General features: G+C 33.9%; 1 protein-coding gene across 7 annotated transcripts in view; it reads left to right on the top strand.

Annotated features, from left to right (window-relative positions):
• Positions 1–19,002, top strand: part of LOC111784343 (cleavage and polyadenylation specificity factor subunit 1) — a 27,510-nt gene extending 8,508 nt beyond the window's left edge. For 2 of the 7 annotated variants that reach the window (XM_023665069.1, XM_023665072.1), the window contains 20 exons: positions 162–214; positions 1,621–1,752; positions 1,876–1,927; positions 2,118–2,237; positions 2,921–3,052; positions 3,810–3,938; positions 4,018–4,095; positions 4,925–5,065; positions 7,268–7,362; positions 7,894–8,090; positions 9,125–9,903; positions 10,605–10,685; positions 10,783–10,848; positions 10,945–11,022; positions 12,743–12,970; positions 14,979–15,110; positions 15,270–15,446; positions 15,814–15,999; positions 16,111–16,493; positions 17,080–17,466. In XM_023665069.1, the coding sequence (XP_023520837.1) occupies positions 162–214; positions 1,621–1,752; positions 1,876–1,927; positions 2,118–2,237; positions 2,921–3,052; positions 3,810–3,938; positions 4,018–4,095; positions 4,925–5,065; positions 7,268–7,362; positions 7,894–8,090; positions 9,125–9,903; positions 10,605–10,685; positions 10,783–10,848; positions 10,945–11,022; positions 12,743–12,970; positions 14,979–15,110; positions 15,270–15,446; positions 15,814–15,999; positions 16,111–16,493; positions 17,080–17,194 (3,354 nt within the window). In that variant the 3' untranslated portion in view covers positions 17,195–17,466. Of the gene's footprint in view, positions 1–161; positions 215–1,620; positions 1,753–1,875; positions 1,928–2,117; positions 2,238–2,920; positions 3,053–3,809; positions 3,939–4,017; positions 4,096–4,924; positions 5,066–7,267; positions 7,363–7,893; positions 8,091–9,124; positions 9,904–10,604; positions 10,686–10,782; positions 10,849–10,944; positions 11,023–12,742; positions 12,971–14,978; positions 15,111–15,269; positions 15,447–15,813; positions 16,000–16,110; positions 16,494–17,079; positions 17,467–17,710; positions 18,043–18,602 lie in introns of those variants that run through there. The other 5 variants (XR_002813527.1, XR_002813525.1, XR_002813526.1 and 2 more) reach the window with 5 other exon arrangements.
• Positions 19,003–19,286: the final 284 nt, after the last annotated feature.

Genomic DNA, 19,286 nt, shown 5'->3' with positions numbered 1-19,286 from the left:
AAAGAAAAAAAAAAGAAAGGAAAAATAGAAAAAAGTTGGAAGTAATTTTTTGTATGAGTGGTCTCGTCCTCTATGGCTTTCTCCACTTTACATTTTGGTTTTTAACATTGGAGTTGTTATCATACTTGTGTTGTAATCTAATGACCTGTTTTCTATTTCAGTCAGCTTCATGCATGCTGGCTTTGAATAATTATGCTGTTTCCCCTGATAGCAGGTTGCGCTTCTCTCTCATTTTCATTTTTTTTTGTTTATTTATCTACTTTTTTTCTTTATATTACGTGACTATTTCCTACCTCTTCTCTCTCATAATTATTCATGTTGGCTTTGAATAATTATGCTCTTCTCCTCCTTGAAATTGGAAAGATAGAAAGAAACATGTTATCAGATAGAAAGAAACATGTTATCTGTCTTATATCTTTTATCAGTTTTTAGTTTGGTATTCATGCTGGGACATTAGGTAAATCAATTTTGGCATTTAGTTCAGTAATGCTGGATAATTTATCTGTGGAACATTGTTTTTCCTTTTTTTTTTTCCTTGAGTGATTGAGAGGTTTAGGGTTGATGAGCATTTTCCTGTACCCTTTTGGTCATTGTCCTTGGAAGTTTATACCTCAATGTCGACCTAATTTCATCTATTTTGTTAATTTTTTAAGTAGGAATGGCATTCAAATTCATTTTACTGAGGATTGTTGTGCAGTGCCCTTCGTTTGATTTCTTTAACCTGGTTATTTCATGGACTTCATCTTCTTGTCATTCCATTGCTTCCCTGGATTCCTTTCAATGTTGGCCACCTGAAAACTATTTATTTATTTTTAAATTTATTATTATTATTATTGTTATTTTTGTTTAGAACAAATATTGAGAGAGTTTCATTAATGAATTATTGCCTCGAATACAAGATGAAGCCCCATGTATATAGGGTAAACTGGAAGATAGGCTTAACTATCTAAGTTAACTAAAGCTAGGCTTAACTAACAAAGTTAAGTAACCTGTCATAAAAAAGGAAAACAAAGCTAACCTAACAACCGAACTAAAAGAGTTGGGAAACTACAAAGATACTGTAAACTCTTGCTACTAAATAATAAGAAAGACTGAACACATCAGTTTTGCTCAAATTTTATTGAGATGGAGACTATTAATTTAGCTTCCTGCCACACTCTGCAAGTTGTCGAGATGCTATCTTAATTTTTGTGAGAAGCTTGCTAGAAAATCAACACCATTGATGTTTTTCAAAGGTCAATTCTGGTAAACCGTCTTGCCTGTTGTTGGTTCTCTATAATTTTGACCACCTTATTAAGCACTATTTTTGTTCTCCTTGAACAGTTGGGCCAGGTTGACAATTTGGATTTCTTTTACCCCCAACACTTACTCTAGGGATTTGTTGCTGTAGTTTTTCTCCGATCTTATCTTTATTGGTAGAAGCAGGGTTATTTTGTTTTTGGAGTTTCAGGCTGTTTTCTGGGGTCCTTGGTTAGAATGAAGTAAGTTATCAGGATTGAAAGGAGGTTTGCAGTGGTGTGCAATAAATGCCCTTTTGTGGGCTACTTCATCTTTTTGGTATAGCCTTTTCATCTCTTGATTTTTTTTGCTTCAACTTATGCTCTCGTCATTGTAATTCAGTCAAGATATGCCTAGATCAAATTTCAATGTGGAATTGGATGCTGCCCATGCTACATGGTTGCTAAATGATGTGGCCTTGCTGTCAACCAAAACTGGGGAACTATTATTGCTGGCACTTGTCTATGATGGACGGTGAGTACTTCCATTTTTCTTGGTGCCCATATAATTCCATTAGCAAAGCATTATCAATATAATTGTCCGTTTCTCTCATTGGAACATTTTTAGCATGGAATAATATACTTTGTTGATTTGCAGTGTTGTGCAGAGACTTGATCTTTCGAAGTCTAAAGCTTCAGTACTTACATCGGTTAGTTAGATATGTTGTAGTTTTCAGCCTGGATACCATGAAACTACTTTGCCCTTCCCTTTTAGTTGTTAGCTTGATTCAGAAGCGATGTTTATGTTTAAATATATATATTCTGCTATTGATAGAAAACATGAAAAAATATTTAAATTGATGTTTATCTATATATATATTTTGTTGAAATGATATGTAGGGCATTGCATCAATTGGAAGTTCATTATTTTTTCTGGGCAGTCGATTGGGAGATAGTTTGCTTGTACAGTTTAGTTGTGGAGTGGGATCCTCAGGATTGGCATCCAGTCTAAAGGACGAGGTTCGTCAGGCTCCATGAACTTAGTTTTGCTAGTTACTTTGGACTTGCTTTTGTTGCTTACTTTGGATAGTTCTAGTTAAATGTTGTTTCCTTGCATTTGGTGATTCTTACTCTCCCTGTTTTTCAAACGCAATCACACTTATGTCAGTTTGATTTTATGCACCCTTTATTATTATTTTATTTTCTTTAATAATTAAGTTTCTGTTTATTTTCTGCTAGTGTATTCTCTTTTTTTAGCGCAGAGCATTCCTTCTATTATTTAACAAATATCAGCATATGACCTTTCATTGAGAAGAAGGAAGTTCATTTATTGATAAAGTATGGAGTTGAATAAGTTCATTTATTATCCATATAAAATTTTATATTCCACGAACTAATATTTAGATTCTTCCGCTAATTTGTAGTTTAGCGGATTAAGGTAATTGTCTCATTAAGATGTTATTTTTACTCCAATAACTTAAGGTCTTAAGTTGAATTGATAGGAGATAATGAAGTTTTAGTCAAGTTTCCTTTCGTTGAGAATAAGGAAGTTCATTTACTAATAAATATGTAGTTGAATAAGTTCATTTGTGGTTCATTTGAAATTTTCTTTCCTTGAACATTACATGTTGAGATTAGCTTATCCGTACATATTCCAAGTTGTCTTCAGTGCCTTGCATATTAATATTTTGTACACTTTATAGGTTGGAGATATTGAAGTTGATGCTCCAACATCAAAGAGAATGCGTAGATCATCTTCTGATGCTCTACAAGATATGGTTGGAGGGGATGAGCTATCGTTGTACGGTGTTTCAAATAATACGGAATCTGCTCAGGTTATATATAATGGACAATGTGAACAAAGTTTCAATCTTTCTTAATCCTCTTCTCTTGTTTCGAAGATGTTTTACCTTTATGAATAAATTGAAAAGGATCCAAAGGCTCCGATAAAAGCCAAAAATGAAAGAGAGAGAGATAAGCAATCAAGAACTACCCAGTATGGAATGCCTGCAATTTATAGGTTCCCAGATGAATGTTACAAATAAACCCACTAATGATGGTTCATCATGTGCACTTGCAAAAATGTTTGTTCGGTTTGTATGGTCAGGTTGTGTTAGGTTTAGTTTGAAGTTGATTAGTTAAACTAGTTAATATGTTCCCATTGTACAATCATCGTGTGTTAATTATTTCAAGTGTTATTGGTTTACTGTTTTTGACTTGTAAAAATAATGTATTGACTTATTAATATCAATAAATATAAACCCTATTGTCTACCTTCACCAAGATTTGGCTAGAGTTTGAGATATAAGACTTATCTAAGCATCACAGTGACGAGCAATTCTTTTGGCAATGACGAGGCATAAACTTTTCCAATAACTTACTAATAGTTGTATTTGCGTCGAGAGAAATATATTTTTATATAGTATCTGAGTTAGAGAGAGAGATAGAGGGAGAGAGAAAAGATGAGTGTTAGTTTCGATAGTGAACCATAACCAGGAAAATAGATGGACATTATGTTGCTCAGAATTTTATACTCTTATTTGAATTCCTGCTGCTTGGCTTCCTGACATCAAGTTCTTTTCATGCACGCAGAAAAACTTTTCTTTCGCTGTTAGAGACTCATTGATCAATATTGGGCCTCTGAAGGACTTTTCCTACGGTTTAAGAATTAATGCAGATGCTAATGCCACTGGAATTGCCAAACAAAGCAATTATGAACTAGTTAGTAACCTAATAACCTTGTGAAATTTGGTATTCAGTAAAAGAAGATATGTAATTTCTCTTCTTTGATAATTTGTAGGTTTGTTGTTCGGGTAATGGTAAAAATGGTGCATTATGCATTCTTCGGCAGTCAATTCGCCCTGAAATGATTACTGAGGTATAATATTGTGATTTATAGACGTTGAACTGTAAAATGGTTTCTTTTAAAAAATTAATATTTAATTTATGTATGGATTAAATTTTATTTTTTTTTATCAAAATAAAACATATATAGTTTATAAAAATGTTATAATAAGATGCGTTCCATTTAGGTATGAATGTGAATAAAACTTTATGGTAAAATATTCTTATCCGGATTATTATAAACAGCAGCCTTAATATGTCAGAAGATGCTGCAATTAATGCTCCTTCATTCCTGGCTTATGCCATCAGTTGTATTCTATGTTGTGTGGGTTTGGAAAATCAAAATCATTCGTTTTTTTTTTAAATATTCATTTGCTTTGGTTTGTTGACACAAAATTTTTCAGATTTTTAAATTGTATTGTGTTTCCAAATAACTCAAGGAGCAATCTCCAGCTTTTGGTTAGTTCACCCTTGTCTTTTCTCTTTTTTCTTTTTTCGTATCTTTGAGTATTTGTTAGTTTGCATTATGTTTGAAAATCCATAGGCTATAATCTTGAAGTTATTCTCTTTTCTCTTATATAGTAAGTGGAATTATTATGATTACATTTTCATGTCTTGCGAAGGAGGCTAAAAACTTTGATTTCTGTTTCAATACTGTAAATGATACCATTCTTATATGACTGAACCATTGTTCTCGGTTGTAAAAAACAATAAATATTTAAGCGAAATCAGTCAAATAAATCCATAGAAAGAAAGTTCTGGTTATCAGCAAATATTTCCTCGGTTTGGTGACATTCTGATTTGACGATACTATGATTGTAGTAGCCATATCTGGCATAAACGTGCATTTATGGGATTTTCAGGTTGAGCTCCCAGGTTGTAAAGGCATTTGGACTGTTTACCACAAAAATACTCGTGGTAGTAGTGCTGATTCTTCTAGAATGCTTTCAGATGATGATGAGTATCATGCATATTTGATTATAAGCCTTGAGGCTCGCACAATGGTAATTTTTTTTTTTTTTTTTTTTTTTTTTTTTTTTTTTTTTTTTTTTTTTTNCTTGATTTGATTTTAGGTTTATGGTGTCGATAGGGTTCGGTGGTGAATTTATTTTCTCATGATTTTAGAAATAAAAGTGAATTCCACTTGCATGGCTAAAAAACGATACGAAATGGATAGGACAAGAAAAAAAATCGAGAGAGTATAACCTCTTAGCTAATAGCTTCCATTGACTTTCTTTCGCACTCTCTTAATTTTCTTTCCTACAGCGTTCTGTAAGGATGCTAAGTAGAACCTTCCATGGAAGCTTGTATGTAATATATGGGGGCAAAGGATTTTTCACTCTTAATATTCTAGTTTATTAGGAGTACACCCAATGGAACCCTCAACACCTATTCCTCTTCCGTAGATTCTTCTTCCAGTTAAGATTTTCATATGTATTATCCCTCTCCAATCTCAAGTGTCCTTCAACTACTTTCAAGGTCATTTTTATGTTCTATGCAGATGGGTTCAAGTAGTTGCATAGATCAAAAGTATTACTTCATCCTGTACAAAGTAGAATATTTTTATGTTGAAGATTTGGCAAGATGATAAACACTGAGCTTCCCGCCTCTCCTATTCATATCATATGGGACACAATGGTTAATATTACACAGAAATCTTTTTACGACTATAATAAACAGGAGTGTACAATCCATGCTCAACGATTTCTGTAATCTAAACCCTTACGGAGTAGACAAGACAATCCTCATTGCAAGACAAATGAAAAGGTCTCTTTAATTTGTAACAAAAAAGTTTGAAGAAAGTTGGAAACTATAGGGTGAAATATAGAAGCATGGTCCGATGAGAAACACTCGAGCGGCCCAGTGGGTCTTTCATATGGATGGATTAAAATAAAAAATCTCCTTTTCAATCGTTGGGATATTGAAACTTTGAAACATATAGGAGATGCATGTGGAGGTTCTGTTGAGGTTGTCAAAAAGACTCCAACTCATGTATAGACCTGATAGAAGCCACCATCCGAATAAAGAAAAATTCGTAGGTTTTGATACCAACTAAAGTCTCTCCACCATCAACATCATCAAAGACTCTCCTTATGGTCAATATGAACTCTTGCTTCAATGGAGATTTGTTTGTTGATGTTGTGGTCAGTTTCCATTGCACCGAAGCAACACTAAAAGGAATTTACACCGTGGAGGATGTCGAGGTTATCACAGAAACATCAGGAGGCATTCTTGGATAGTTCCCTTGGTCAAACCCCTGCGGCACATCACCGAAAGGGACAATATGACTCAACATTCCCTGGCCTACACAACAAAGTAGAGAATTAAACCCCATGCTAGCAAAAATAATATGCAAAGGAAATCACCCTAAAAAGGTAAAGTTCTTCTTTTGAAAAATAGTGCATAAAGCCCTTAGCACAAGTGAAAATCTACGAAAAATCTGTTTACAACAAGCCAGCTGTGAAAAAAAAAAAAGAAGAAAAACAACGAATCACAAAGCCACTTATTTATGCAACACACATATGTTCAAAATTTTTGGAAAAGGATCCTCAATACCTTCAGATGATATCTCACTTTTCCTAGGGAGGTAAAGCATTTATTGGACATGGCCTTAAAGTGCCACCCTTTCAAGAATGCAAAAGCCCTGCTATGGAAAAATTTCAATATGACCTTCTTTTGACTATGTGGATTCATGGAGAAGGCACAAGCATATACAAAGCTCTTCGACAATCAGTTACCACACTTTATCTTGGTGTAAATTGTCTAATACTTTTTCTTCATGTAGTCACTCATTGTGAATTGAGAAGCTTTGTTTAACACATCCCTTCTTAAATCTCACACATCAATAAAATTTTCTCATATAAAAGGTGGAAAAAACAGAGGAGTGGAAAACGAACATTTTTGGTTTGTTCTAGGCCATAATAGAAATTAAAGACAAAATGTTAGGAAGTTTTTTGTTTGAACTACGGAATACATGGAAGCCTTAAGCTAGGAAAAAAGAGTAATAAGCTCCTATATTCACGTGTGTACCATAACATTATTCACACACACACACACACACATATATAAATAGATAAGCATTGAACCGAGGATTGTTTAATAACTAGACAAATAGTTGACTATCTACATCAATACACAATGTACATATAACAATGACCAATAGATATCCATCTGTGTTCTCAATGTTATCACTATTGTATTGACAGGTACTTGAAACTGGGGATCTCCTAACAGAAGTCACTGAGAGTGTTGACTACTTTGTGCAAGGGAGAACAATTGCTGCGGGCAACTTGTTTGGAAGGTGAGTGCTACCTTATTTCAGTTACGTAAATTACCTAATATTTGCTATATGAGTATCTAGGATGTTATCTTTTATAATGTTCTAAAGATAGCTCACAATGTGCGCTACTAAGCGAAGGATTAAGAAGAACACTAAAACATTTTATTCTTCAAAAGGTAAGAGACTACAAGACGTTGAAGGAAATTCTAACTCTTGGATAAAATGTTAAGAAAATAAATTTTGTTAACAATTAATTGATATGCTAGAAAGAAAATAACATGAAGCAAATAAAATCTTCCTATCAAAAGTGATTTTTGAATTCTAGAAAATGAAAAAATAAATCTTACTTCGGTTTTAATGTTTAAAAAGCAAGGTCACATTTTTTTAATAAAGAATAAATGTTTCTGTTTCTATTTCTATTCATTTATTTTTTGGTTTGTCTATACTCCCTGTTTCTCTTTATTTCATTATTGTTGTTGGATAAAGTTTCCTTTCCTTTAAAGAATAGTAAGGTTTTTTTTCAATGTTTTGACCTCTTGTTTGCCTCTTTAGGCGTCGAGTTATCCAGGTCTATGAAACTGGTGCACGAGTTTTGGATGGGTCTTTTATGACTCAAGATTTGAACTTGGTAGTCCCTGGCAATGAATCTGGTAATGGTTCTGAAGGTTGTACTGTGTTGTCTGCATCTATTAGTGATCCATATGTCTTGCTGACTATGACGGATGGAAGTATTCGATTACTTGTTGGAGGTATGTTGAAGGATCTTCCAATTGTGAGCGGAGACAATGTGTTATCATATTAGATTGTATATTTACTTAATTTAATATATTGTCATCTTAGTTGCTACTTGCCAGGAAACTTGTTTACTCTACTAAGTTTTATTCTTTGCTAACAAAATTGATGTTTCATAGTTGGTGGGACAACCCCATGTTTGTATGCCCCAGGCATGGTTTAACGATGAAGCACAAAGGACAAAAATTGATGTTCAAATTTGGTTCAATAGGTGTCTCAACTACCTTGCTCCCAACCAAATTTGTTTCTCTTAGTATATCAATAATATGTTTTCTTTAGTTCACAAAGTTACCTTTTTTTGGATCTTGCAAATTCCATTCGGAGGAAGTACGTTAGTATTCCTAGGTCCTTGGTCTAATATATTTCTTTGATTCACAAAGTTACCTTTTTGGATCTTTCAAATTCCATTCCTAGGAAGTGCTTTAGTGTTCCTAAATCCTTCATCTGAAACTTACTTTGCATATCCATGTATTACATAATACAATCAAAATTAATCCGAACATCATGCCAATGTATCCTACCAAATCCAAAGGCATTTTGAGTTTCATCATTTACTTAAATAGCAAACCTAGATTCTTTTAGCTCAATCTAAAATATTGTGGAAAATTTTGCGAATTCATGATGATGAATTTTTTAGTTAAGACAGATGGTAGTTGTTGTCGACAGGGTTGGGAAAATTTAGAGAACATAAATAAAACACCTTTAGAGAACATGAACAAAAAACCATTTAGAGAACATAAATAAAAAAACCAAATACGTGTGTCCATGTCATACTTTTTTTTAAAAAAATTGACATGTTTCAGCATTTTGTATTGTGTCACTTGTCCTTGTCTATGTTTCTGGGGTTACTTGTGTGTTGAATAAGATCTTTAATGTTGTTTATCTTTGGTATAAGGATTAAGGGACTATTGTTGTTTTATTCACCACTTTCATTTATGTTTACATTGTTTTGTTTTGAGTCTGTGTTTCACATGCTTTTACTTTGTCACAGATCCTTCTTCTTGCTCTGTTTCTGTATCTGCACCAGCCGCCTTTGGGAGTTCAAAAAAGTGTGTATCTTGTTGCACTCTTTACCATGATAAGGGCATTGAGCCTTGGCTTCGGATGACAAGTACAGATGCATGGCTTTCTACAGGAGTTGGGGAGACAATTGATGGTACTGATGGCTCACTCCAAGATCAGGGTGACATATATTGTGTTGCTTGTTACGATAGTGGGGACCTTGAAATATTTGATGTGCCTAATTTCACCAGCGTTTTCTATGTGGATAAATTTGTTTCTGGAAAATCACATTTAGTTGATTTTCAAATATCAGACTCGCAGAAAAGTTCTGAGAGGTTGGATGGAAATTCTCAGGAATTGAATAACAATGGTAGGAATGAAAGTTCACAAAATATGAAGGTCACTGAGGTAGCCATGCAGAGGTGGTCAGGGCAGCATAGCCGCCCATTTCTTTTTGGGATATTGACAGACGGGACAATTCTTTGTTACCATGCTTATTTATTTGAGAGTTCAGACACTGCCTCTAAAATTGATGATTCTGTTTCTATGGAAAATAGCTCAAGTAATATGAGTTCTTCTAGATTAAGAAATTTGAGATTTCTTCGTGTCCCCTTGGACATACAAGGAAGGGATGATATGCCAAATGGAGCATTGTCCCGTAGATTATCTATTTTCAAGAATATTTCTGGTTACCAGGGGTTATTTCTTTGTGGGTCAAGACCTGCTTGGTTTATGGTATTTAGAGAACGCCTTCGAATTCATCCTCAGGTACTTGTCTAATTTATTCCTGATAGTGCATGAGGTTTAGACAACATGAAGCGTTAGCATTCCTTTTGTTATAATGTTGTTTTGAAATATCATTTTTGTTTGATGTTGACAAGTTGCGATACTTCTTATCTTAGTTTCCTTTGGAGGATCTATTATTTACTTTTAGTCCCATTAATTACAATTAGTCTGTAGGTACATGTGAAATTGTTAACTTCTTTATCGGGTTCATTTGTCTTGACAAGACTTTATTCTGCTTCCAAAGGAAGAAAAAAATGAGTGTTAGTTGTCAGACAAGCTTTCATGTCTTTCTTGTTTTATTTGTCTATATTTATTCTTTTTTATTTGTGGCTCTTATGAAAATTATTATTTTTTATTTGTGGGTTAATGACAAGTCACAAAATTCATTTTGAACTTTGATCGTTACTTTCTCATTCAGGCTGGTTATTTGATGTGAAAAGATGATCATAATTCTATTGCTTCGCAAGCTATCTATGAAAATTTAAAAAATTTTAGAAGTTGTATCGACCCGACATATTCTTTTAACTCTTATAGTCTTGTAATTTTGGTTAGCATGCTTTCTGGAGGGAAGCTTAGACTTTAATTATTTTTTTCTTTCCTTTTCTTCTTTGATGTGGATTTATTTTATGGCAATTAAAAAGGCATGTGTAATTTCCTTACTGAGACCGTCTTGCCTTGCCCAGCTATGTGATGGACCCATCGTTGCCTTTACAGTGCTACATAATGTCAACTGTAACCATGGACTTATATATGTCACGTCACAGGTCAGAAATTTTTTTAGTGTCCTGTTTTAGTTCAACCTCCCACCCACAGTTATTGTGTATGATTCTTAGCATTTACTGGTGTTTGCATGTGTCCTAGGGTGTTTTAAAGATTTGTCAACTTCCATCTACATCAAACTATGATAATTACTGGCCGGTACAGAAAGTATGTTCCCCCCTCCCCATTCTAATTTTATTTTTATTTGAATCTGTTCGTCTTTCGTTAACTTTAGCTGGTGCGCAATATTTGAATTCTGCTCAGGTTCCATTGAAAGGAACTCCACACCAGGTCACCTACTTTCACGAGAAGAATCTGTACCCGGTTATAATTTCAGCACCTGTGAGTACTATATTTTCTTTCTTTCAACTTTTTTCGCTTCTACATGCTTACACTACAACTGATGCTTTGCTGTGTACTGTGGATGACATCATCTGAAGAGTTAGAGCTCTCTGTAAAATTTTCTTTCATTATCTTGATTTTTGCTTCCATATGAACTAATGACTTACGCAACAGAATAAAGAACTTTTTGTACTTCATCTTCTCCCCTCTTTCCTTTCTTGTATGTTTGTCACGAAGTTTTCACATTATGATGTAATAACCTCTAGTGCATTATCTATATTTCATTTATAGATTTTTACCCGTAGGATGGAAATAGGAATGTTATTCTTTGAATCCTCAATTGGAATTTGGAACCTATTGATGTTTATTGTAAATTGTTTGGGAACGAAATAGGAATTGAACACATTAGAATTGTGGAGAACTTCTTTCATATTTCTAACCAATAAAAAATACATTACTAAGGAGTATGCTAATATATTTTTTAATTAGCATAAGTTAATGATAAATTTTGATCTATTTTATTATTCTCCTATTTGATAATGATATGCTTTATTTTAACCATTTATGTCATATTTTCCAATAACCACTAATTAAAATGAAGTTACACATCTACAAGTGAATAATATAAATTTTTAGACTAACAAGTGATAATTTAAAATATTATTCAAGTTTTTATGATATTTTGTAATAATCATTTGTATTTCGATCATTTATTTGATAGTATCATTGGAGTATCATTAGAGAAAGATTAATGTGATTGTTGGTGGTTAAGAAATATTTAATGCATCCATGGATGAGAATTGATTCATTTAACTTTGTTATATCGGAGTATGGTAGTTAAGAAATATTTGTGGTGCTTATAATTTTTTAGCATTAGTCCCTTTTCATTTCATCAATCAAAAGTTTCGTTTCTTATTCAAAATAAATATAGACTATAATAGAAGGACAATTACGGATATACAATATTATTAATTTTTATCTTTATAATATCTGGTAAGAATGAAATTCTCTTTTAACAATTTAATTGGTATGATCTGATAATAATTAAGTAAAAATAGATGCAGATTAGTTTAATTTTCTAAAAGACTCCCCCCACAAAGGAAATTGCATTGTGGATGACGGGAATCTCTCTCCTCTCCTTCCTAGCGCCCTCTGGTTAGGTTTCAGGCGGTTCTTTAGCGTCCTTCTGTTCCAGTTCTCTTTCTTTGATTCATCAGATTCCTGTCATCTTCTCCCAAGTTCTCATTTATTTTGATGGAGTTAAGGAGTTGTTTCCTCAACAACACATATCTCTGTATTTGAAAATGATATATATTTTTTCTAAGACCAGGATTGCATGAAGATTTGTCCTCTTTTGTTATCCTATTTAATGTTGGTTTGAGAATTTTTTTAGTCAAATTGTTACATAATCCGGTATATCCAAATTTCTTTAAGCAAGAAACAAATGGAAGTGGTACTGCCCCTCTGTGGAAACATAAATTTTCATATAGTTTGGACCATTATCTGGTGGCAGAAAAGTGTTGTAAGTTCCACTTGGATTATCTAAAAGGGGTTGATTAACATTTTGGGGTATACTCTGAATTATGACTCTTAGCCCCGAAATTACCTTGCTCAACTAATGATTTGTAAGCTGTGGAGCCTAATTTAATAACTGTATATTTTTCTTCCCCATCGGAGTGCAAACTTATGCTGTAACAATGATGTGGCATATCTTCTGCAGGTTCATAAGCCGTTGAATCAAGTGCTTTCATCTATGGTTGATCAAGATGCTGGTCACGTTGAGAATCATAACTTGAGTGCTGATGAACTGCAGCAAACTTACTCAGTGGAAGAGTTTGAGATTCGGATTTTGGAACCAGAAAAGTCTGGTGGCCCTTGGCAAACTAGGGCTACAATTGCTATGCACAGTTCTGAAAACGCCCTTACCATTCGCGTTGTTACACTTTTGGTCAGTTCTTTTGCCTTTTTCCCCTTCCCATGTTCGTCATTTTTGGTGATCCTATACACCCCAAATTTCAAGCTGTCTTTTGGAATTCTTTTTCACAAGGATAGGGTGTGATGAGTTAATAGTTGTAGACAAAAGAAAAATAATATTATACTTGTAATTATATTGGGAATTATACAAGGTTCTTTGATATAGGAGAAAGATCATTTATAAATAAGGAAAACACAGGAAAACTAAAGTAGCACAATTATTTTCGTAAATATGGACAGCTACTGTTTATTAATTATTGGTGTAGCATGTATATTGTATTATGAGTAGTGTAAGTTTCTTACATTCACAAGCATATTAATCCTTTGACCTTTAGCTCCAGCATATGAAATAAGAATTAGCATTCTCTCAAAATGTTCATTAGTTCACATGGCATCTAAGTTTCTTGTAGAATTCCTCTCATACGCTATTTTGTTACTCTTGCATGAATGGCTTTTGTTGAGTACAACAAAGGTAAGTTATGAGAATTTGAACCTCTAACCTCAAGAAAACGACTCTTGAGCTAGGTTCATGTCGGCTCTCTTGCAAGAATGACTATAGTGAGACACTTGGAACATCACTAGTGGCTGTATGTTGACATCACTCATCCAAGTATGATAATCATCCTTTGGGGAGTCGAATTATGTTTCATAAACTTAAAAAGTTCCTCTTCAAGACCAACAGCATATGTTATGCAAGTTGGTGCAAGGGCAAAATCGAGTTAAAGCTGATAGTTAACTTTATCAACAAGAGCAATAATCTTCTATTAATAAATCCCATGTTGTTTGTTAAAGCCTCTGGTTACCAGATGGCTTTGCAAAGAAACTACTATAGTTGCATTTTATGGTAAACACTCATTTACGCCCCACCATTTTCTTGTTATTTTCCAAGTCATCGTTGTCATGATCATTCATCTTTTTATAATTGCTAGTTTCAATTTGGATTCTCGAAGAAAGTAGCCTGCGTAGTTAAAAGATATAACGTATAATTGTAGGAAATAAATGTAACTACATCCCTAGATATTAGGTAAGCTAGAGTTTCAGGTCATTTTTTCAACACTCTCCCTCAAGCTACATAATAGATATCATGTTCCCAGCTTGAATACTAACTCATGAAGCATAGAACTACAAAGTTCTTTTGTTAATACATCTAGATGTTGAACTATGGGGGCACAACTCATGCAAACTATCTATTCTCCAATTTCTCCTTGATAAAATATCAACACGACTTTGATAGCTACGAAGGCTTTGAATGAATTTGGTTAAGGTGGAATATCGGTAGCTATGAAGACTCTAGATAAATTTGGTCAAGATGGAAGATCGGTAGTAATGAAGGCTCTAAATAAATTTGGTCAAGGGAAAATTAGTAGCTATGAAGGCTTTGCCGATTAATCTGATCTCCTAGTATAGAATGACTCTGATACCAAGGGAAAATTAGTAGCTATGAAGGCTTTGCCGATTAATCTGATCTCTTAGTATAGAATGAGTCTGATACCATGTTGCAAGTGTAAATTATCGTACTCATATTTCTTTTTCATTTTTAGAGAGGTACATGTGTTCTTTTATAATAGAGAGACTAACTAAATACCTAGTACCTAGATACTAGGTAACAATATAGAAAAACATATCTAACTAAATACCTAGATATTAGGTAAGCTAGGGTTTAAAGTCATTCCTTCAATATAAGTTCCTCGAACAACCATTTTATATTATAAAGACAAACATAACCATTATCATATATATGGGCAATTTAAATATGTAAAATTCAACGTTAATGAAAACGAGTGTTCTTTTCATGCTTGTTTATTCGCAGTTTCATAGAGTATCTAGCTTGGGATAAACAATCGGACATTAAAGGGATAGAGTGATCTTGAGAAGTAACTCCTGGATATCATAAGATTTAACACCTCATTATAGCATTGTGGCTTCTATATCTGTCTTTTAGTTTTATTAAAAATAATGATATTGTGGCTTTTATTTTGTAGAACACAACCACAAAAGAGAATGAAACACTTTTAGCAGTTGGAACTGCATATGTGCAAGGGGAGGATGTTGCTGCAAGAGGAAGAGTGCTTTTATTTTCAGTTGGAAAAGATGCTGATAATTCGCAGACCTTGGTATATTTATGAATATTGTTTCTGAACTTTCTTTAACCATATTATTACCCATTTCTTTTCTGTTGGCTAATGTAGGATTTTTTTTTTTTTTTTAAGGTTTCAAAAAAATTCTGTGTTTTCTCGTTGATATTTCAACCTGTGGTTCTTGTCTTCTCTCAGGTTTCAGAGGTTTATTCGAAAGAATTGAAGGGTGCTATTTCTGCTTTAGCCTCTCTGCAAGGTCATCTATTGATAGCTTCTGGTCCTAAAATTATCTTACACAAGTGGACTGGTGCAGAGTTGAATGGCATTGCGTTTTACGACGTTCCACCCTTATATGTTGTGAGCTTGAACATTGTACGTTCTACTTTCTCACTGCAATTTAATCTCTTATATATGATTTACATGTTAAATCTAGGCAGATGATCTTGAGTATTGCTGTTAATGGTCAAATTTATTTAACAATGTGTATGGCCCATGTTTTTAAGTTCTTGAATGGGGAGGAAGTTAATGACATACAAACTTGAGCTTTGGATCTCGTCTTTTCAGTTAATACCACGTTCTAGAAACTTTAGACTATCATGCGAGAATTAATTCATTGCAACTATTCGAAACAAATCTAGAAATGTGAAAATGTTTGCTATTCACGTGGATGAAGTTCCAGTCTTACATTTCTTTGACCTCAAGCCTTTCTCTTAGTGTATGTATGTGGGAACTTCTGCAGGTCAAGAATTTCATACTTCTTGGTGATATACACAAGAGCATTTACTTTCTGAGTTGGAAAGAACAGGGAGCTCAACTTAGCTTGTTGGCGAAGGATTTTGGTTCTCTAGATTGCTTTGCAACAGAATTTCTGATCGATGGAAGCACTCTTAGTCTTACTGTCTCTGATGATCAAAAGAATATTCAGGTAAACTAACACTTAAAAATATTTTGGAGTAAATCTTATCATGGTGGCATCAATGAGACATGTCAAATTGCTTGTTTATACCAATATATATATATATATATGCCACAACAGATATTTTATTATGCACCAAAGTCGACTGAGAGTTGGAAAGGGCAGAAGCTTCTATCAAGAGCTGAATTTCATGTGGGTGCTCATGTGACGAAGTTTCTACGGCTACAGATGTTGTCGACCACTTCAGATAGAGGAAGTAGTACAGTTTCTGACAAGACCAATCGCTTCGCTTTGTTATTTGGCACCCTTGATGGAAGTATTGGTTGTATTGCACCTCTTGATGAACTCACATTTCGTAGACTGCAGTCATTACAAAAGAAACTTGTTGATGCCGTTCCCCATGTCGGTGGTTTAAATCCAAGGTCGTTTCGCCAGTTTCATTCAAATGGAAAGGTTCATCGAAGTGGTCCAGACAGCATTGTCGATTGTGAATTACTATGCCAGTAAGTTGTCCCGAACCTTTTTAGTCGACTCAATTAAAGTGAGACAAAGTTGTTAGAAACTACGACACTCCACAATGGTATGATATTGTCCACTTTGATCATAAGCTTTCAAAGCTATGGGCTTCCTCAAAAGGCCTCATACCAATGGAGATGTATTTTCCCTAAATTAGCCAATGTAGGACTCTCTAATCCTCAACAATCATCCCCTCGAACAAAGTACACTATAGAGCCTCCCCTGAGGCTTATAGAGCTCTCGAACGGCCTCGAACAAAGTACACCCTTTGTTCGACACTTTAGTCACTTTTGACTACACCTTCAAAGCTCACAACTATGTTTGACATTTGAGGATTCTATTGACATGACTAAGTTAAGGGCATGACTTTGATACCAGGAATCACGAATCTCTACAATAGTATGATATTGTCCACTTTGAGCAAAGTTCTCATGGCTTTGCTTTGGACTTCCCCAAAAGGGCTCATGCCAATGGAGATGTATTCCTTACTCATAAACCCATGATCATTCCTTTGAGGCTGGTTGGTTGTATTATGTGATTAATGGCTCATAATTATGTTCGCATTTGTGGCAGCTACGAGATGATACCGTTGGAGGAGCAGCTTGAAATTGCTCAACAAATTGGGACGACTCGTTCGCAGATTCTCTCAAACTTAAATGACCTCTCTCTGGGAACAAGTTTCTTGTGATTGCAGGAGACTCATGGATTGTATAGACGTGTACTACAATCAAGTAAGTTAGAATGACAAAAAAAAAGAAGCAATTTTCATGTCATATATGTACCAATAGCATAGGACAGGACAAAAATGTTATAGATGCTTTGCCTCAAACTTGTATTTTCTTTTTAACAAAGGTTAAGTCAGTTCAGTATATTGATGTTTAGCGTCCTTAATTTAAGATTATCATTTACTTCAAGATTGTGCTAGACCAAAAAACCATAGTCAACAAAATAGTTTCACTACTGGATTGTGTCCGAAGTATTTCTTTTTTCACAAATGTCAATCTATTTGTGTTGAAATTTAGATTTGTTGGATTTTTTTTTTTTTTGGTAATTTTCTTACCATTTATCCATTTGCCATTTCCTTATTTGTTTGTTTGTTTGCTTTTCTTTATTTTTTTTTTTTACTATGCTATTTGAATNAATTTAATCTTTCATGTAAAATGTTACATATATATTATATTCTAAAAATACCTTGACTTTCTAGACTTGAATCCAACAATGTCTACTATACAGATAGACTGAGGAGAGGAAGTGAAAGAAATTTACTAAAGACATTGAAGGGAGTGGAGCTCTCTAACACCCTTAATGGAGGAGAGGAAGGTGAACGTTTTCTGGAAGTGAAGTTAGGTGTGCAGCCTTTTTCCTCGTTTGATAACTCACTTCACAGATCACTAATTTTAATGAAATTAATCTCTACACCTTCACAGAAGGCTTATGGAGTCGACTTTCAAACGGTACATGTAAGACCACGCGGCTTCTTCCATCAATTTGAGGAAAAAGATGATGATGTGACCGATTCAATTATTTCTTTTTATATGCACTACATTTCATGTTTTCATCATGAAAGTGAGATGTCAGGGTTAGATTAAAAATAGTATGTTTTCAAAACTGAACCTATGATTATGCCTTAAGGTTAGATTAAAAATAGTACCCTTAGTATCAGCCATTGACACGATTAAGAGCCTATAAATAGACTACTTATTGCTCTAGTTTTCACATGTTTTTTTAGGTAATGACTAGATATTGGTCAACAACAAGAGTAATATGGAGAGGTGTCATGGAGAAAGAACCTAGATTCAAGAGTATGGGTTTTATGTCTTTTGTCCAGTCTAATTTTTTCCCTTGATGTATTGAATATTTTAAATATACATTTTTTATGTTTTAAATTTCTTGAGTCTATTTTTTTTTTTTTTTTTTTTTTTTTTTTTTTTTTTTTTTTTTTTTNAGGTTACGTCTTTTTACTTCCTTCGGTCTACGTCACGATCCATTTTTCGAAAAGCTAAAAAATTGAATCGTGATAAGGTGTAATGATATGAAATTTGTGCCGAATGAGGAATTCTCTCAATAATCTAGTGTCAATGTTGCACATAATGTAGGTGATGCATATGATCATTGAATGAAGACCAATGAAAAGGCAAGAGTCTATTTAGGGAGCATGACTACAGCATGTATTCGGTAAGGCAACTTTTGAGTCTGAAGAAAAAATAAATGGAACAATGAGGAGACAAATGTTGCCGCTTCTGGTAAGTTCAGATTTGGAGGTCTGACATCTAGAACTAAGTCCAGAGCTTCAGCCTGTGGGATAAAGAACAAAAGGAGAAAATCCAATGTGAAGAACAATAAAACTACAATTGCCTCAAATGGAAAAAGAGTTGAGGTTGATAAAACTGCTAAAGGAGAATGTTTCTATTGTAATGAAAATGGACCATGTAAAATTAATGAAAAATTAATGATGCTGACGGGATGAATAAAGGGTTTGACATGACATGGATATGCGCGCATGGGCAACACGCAGTCATTGTATTTTAGGAATAAATTTAGGAAAATGATTGTATTTTAGGAACAAGGTGAGAAATTTTATCAATAAATTTTCTAGCTTCTACTATAAATACCCTTTCATCTCACCTAGGACATCATCCCAAAGAAATACAAAGCAAAAAGTGCAGTAGTATTCTGATTGTTTTGTAATCTCTTCTCGGTTGGTCTTAATAAAAGAGTGCGAGTATTTCCCACAGAGAGTTGTGTTCAACAATTTGGTATCAGAGCAAGGTCGGTGTAGG

Source organism: Cucurbita pepo, unplaced genomic scaffold (assembly GCF_002806865.2).
Source record: "Cucurbita pepo subsp. pepo cultivar mu-cu-16 unplaced genomic scaffold, ASM280686v2 Cp4.1_scaffold000190, whole genome shotgun sequence".
NCBI classification, from domain to species: domain Eukaryota; kingdom Viridiplantae; phylum Streptophyta; class Magnoliopsida; order Cucurbitales; family Cucurbitaceae; genus Cucurbita; species Cucurbita pepo.
This window is presented reverse-complemented; position numbering and strand designations above follow the sequence as displayed.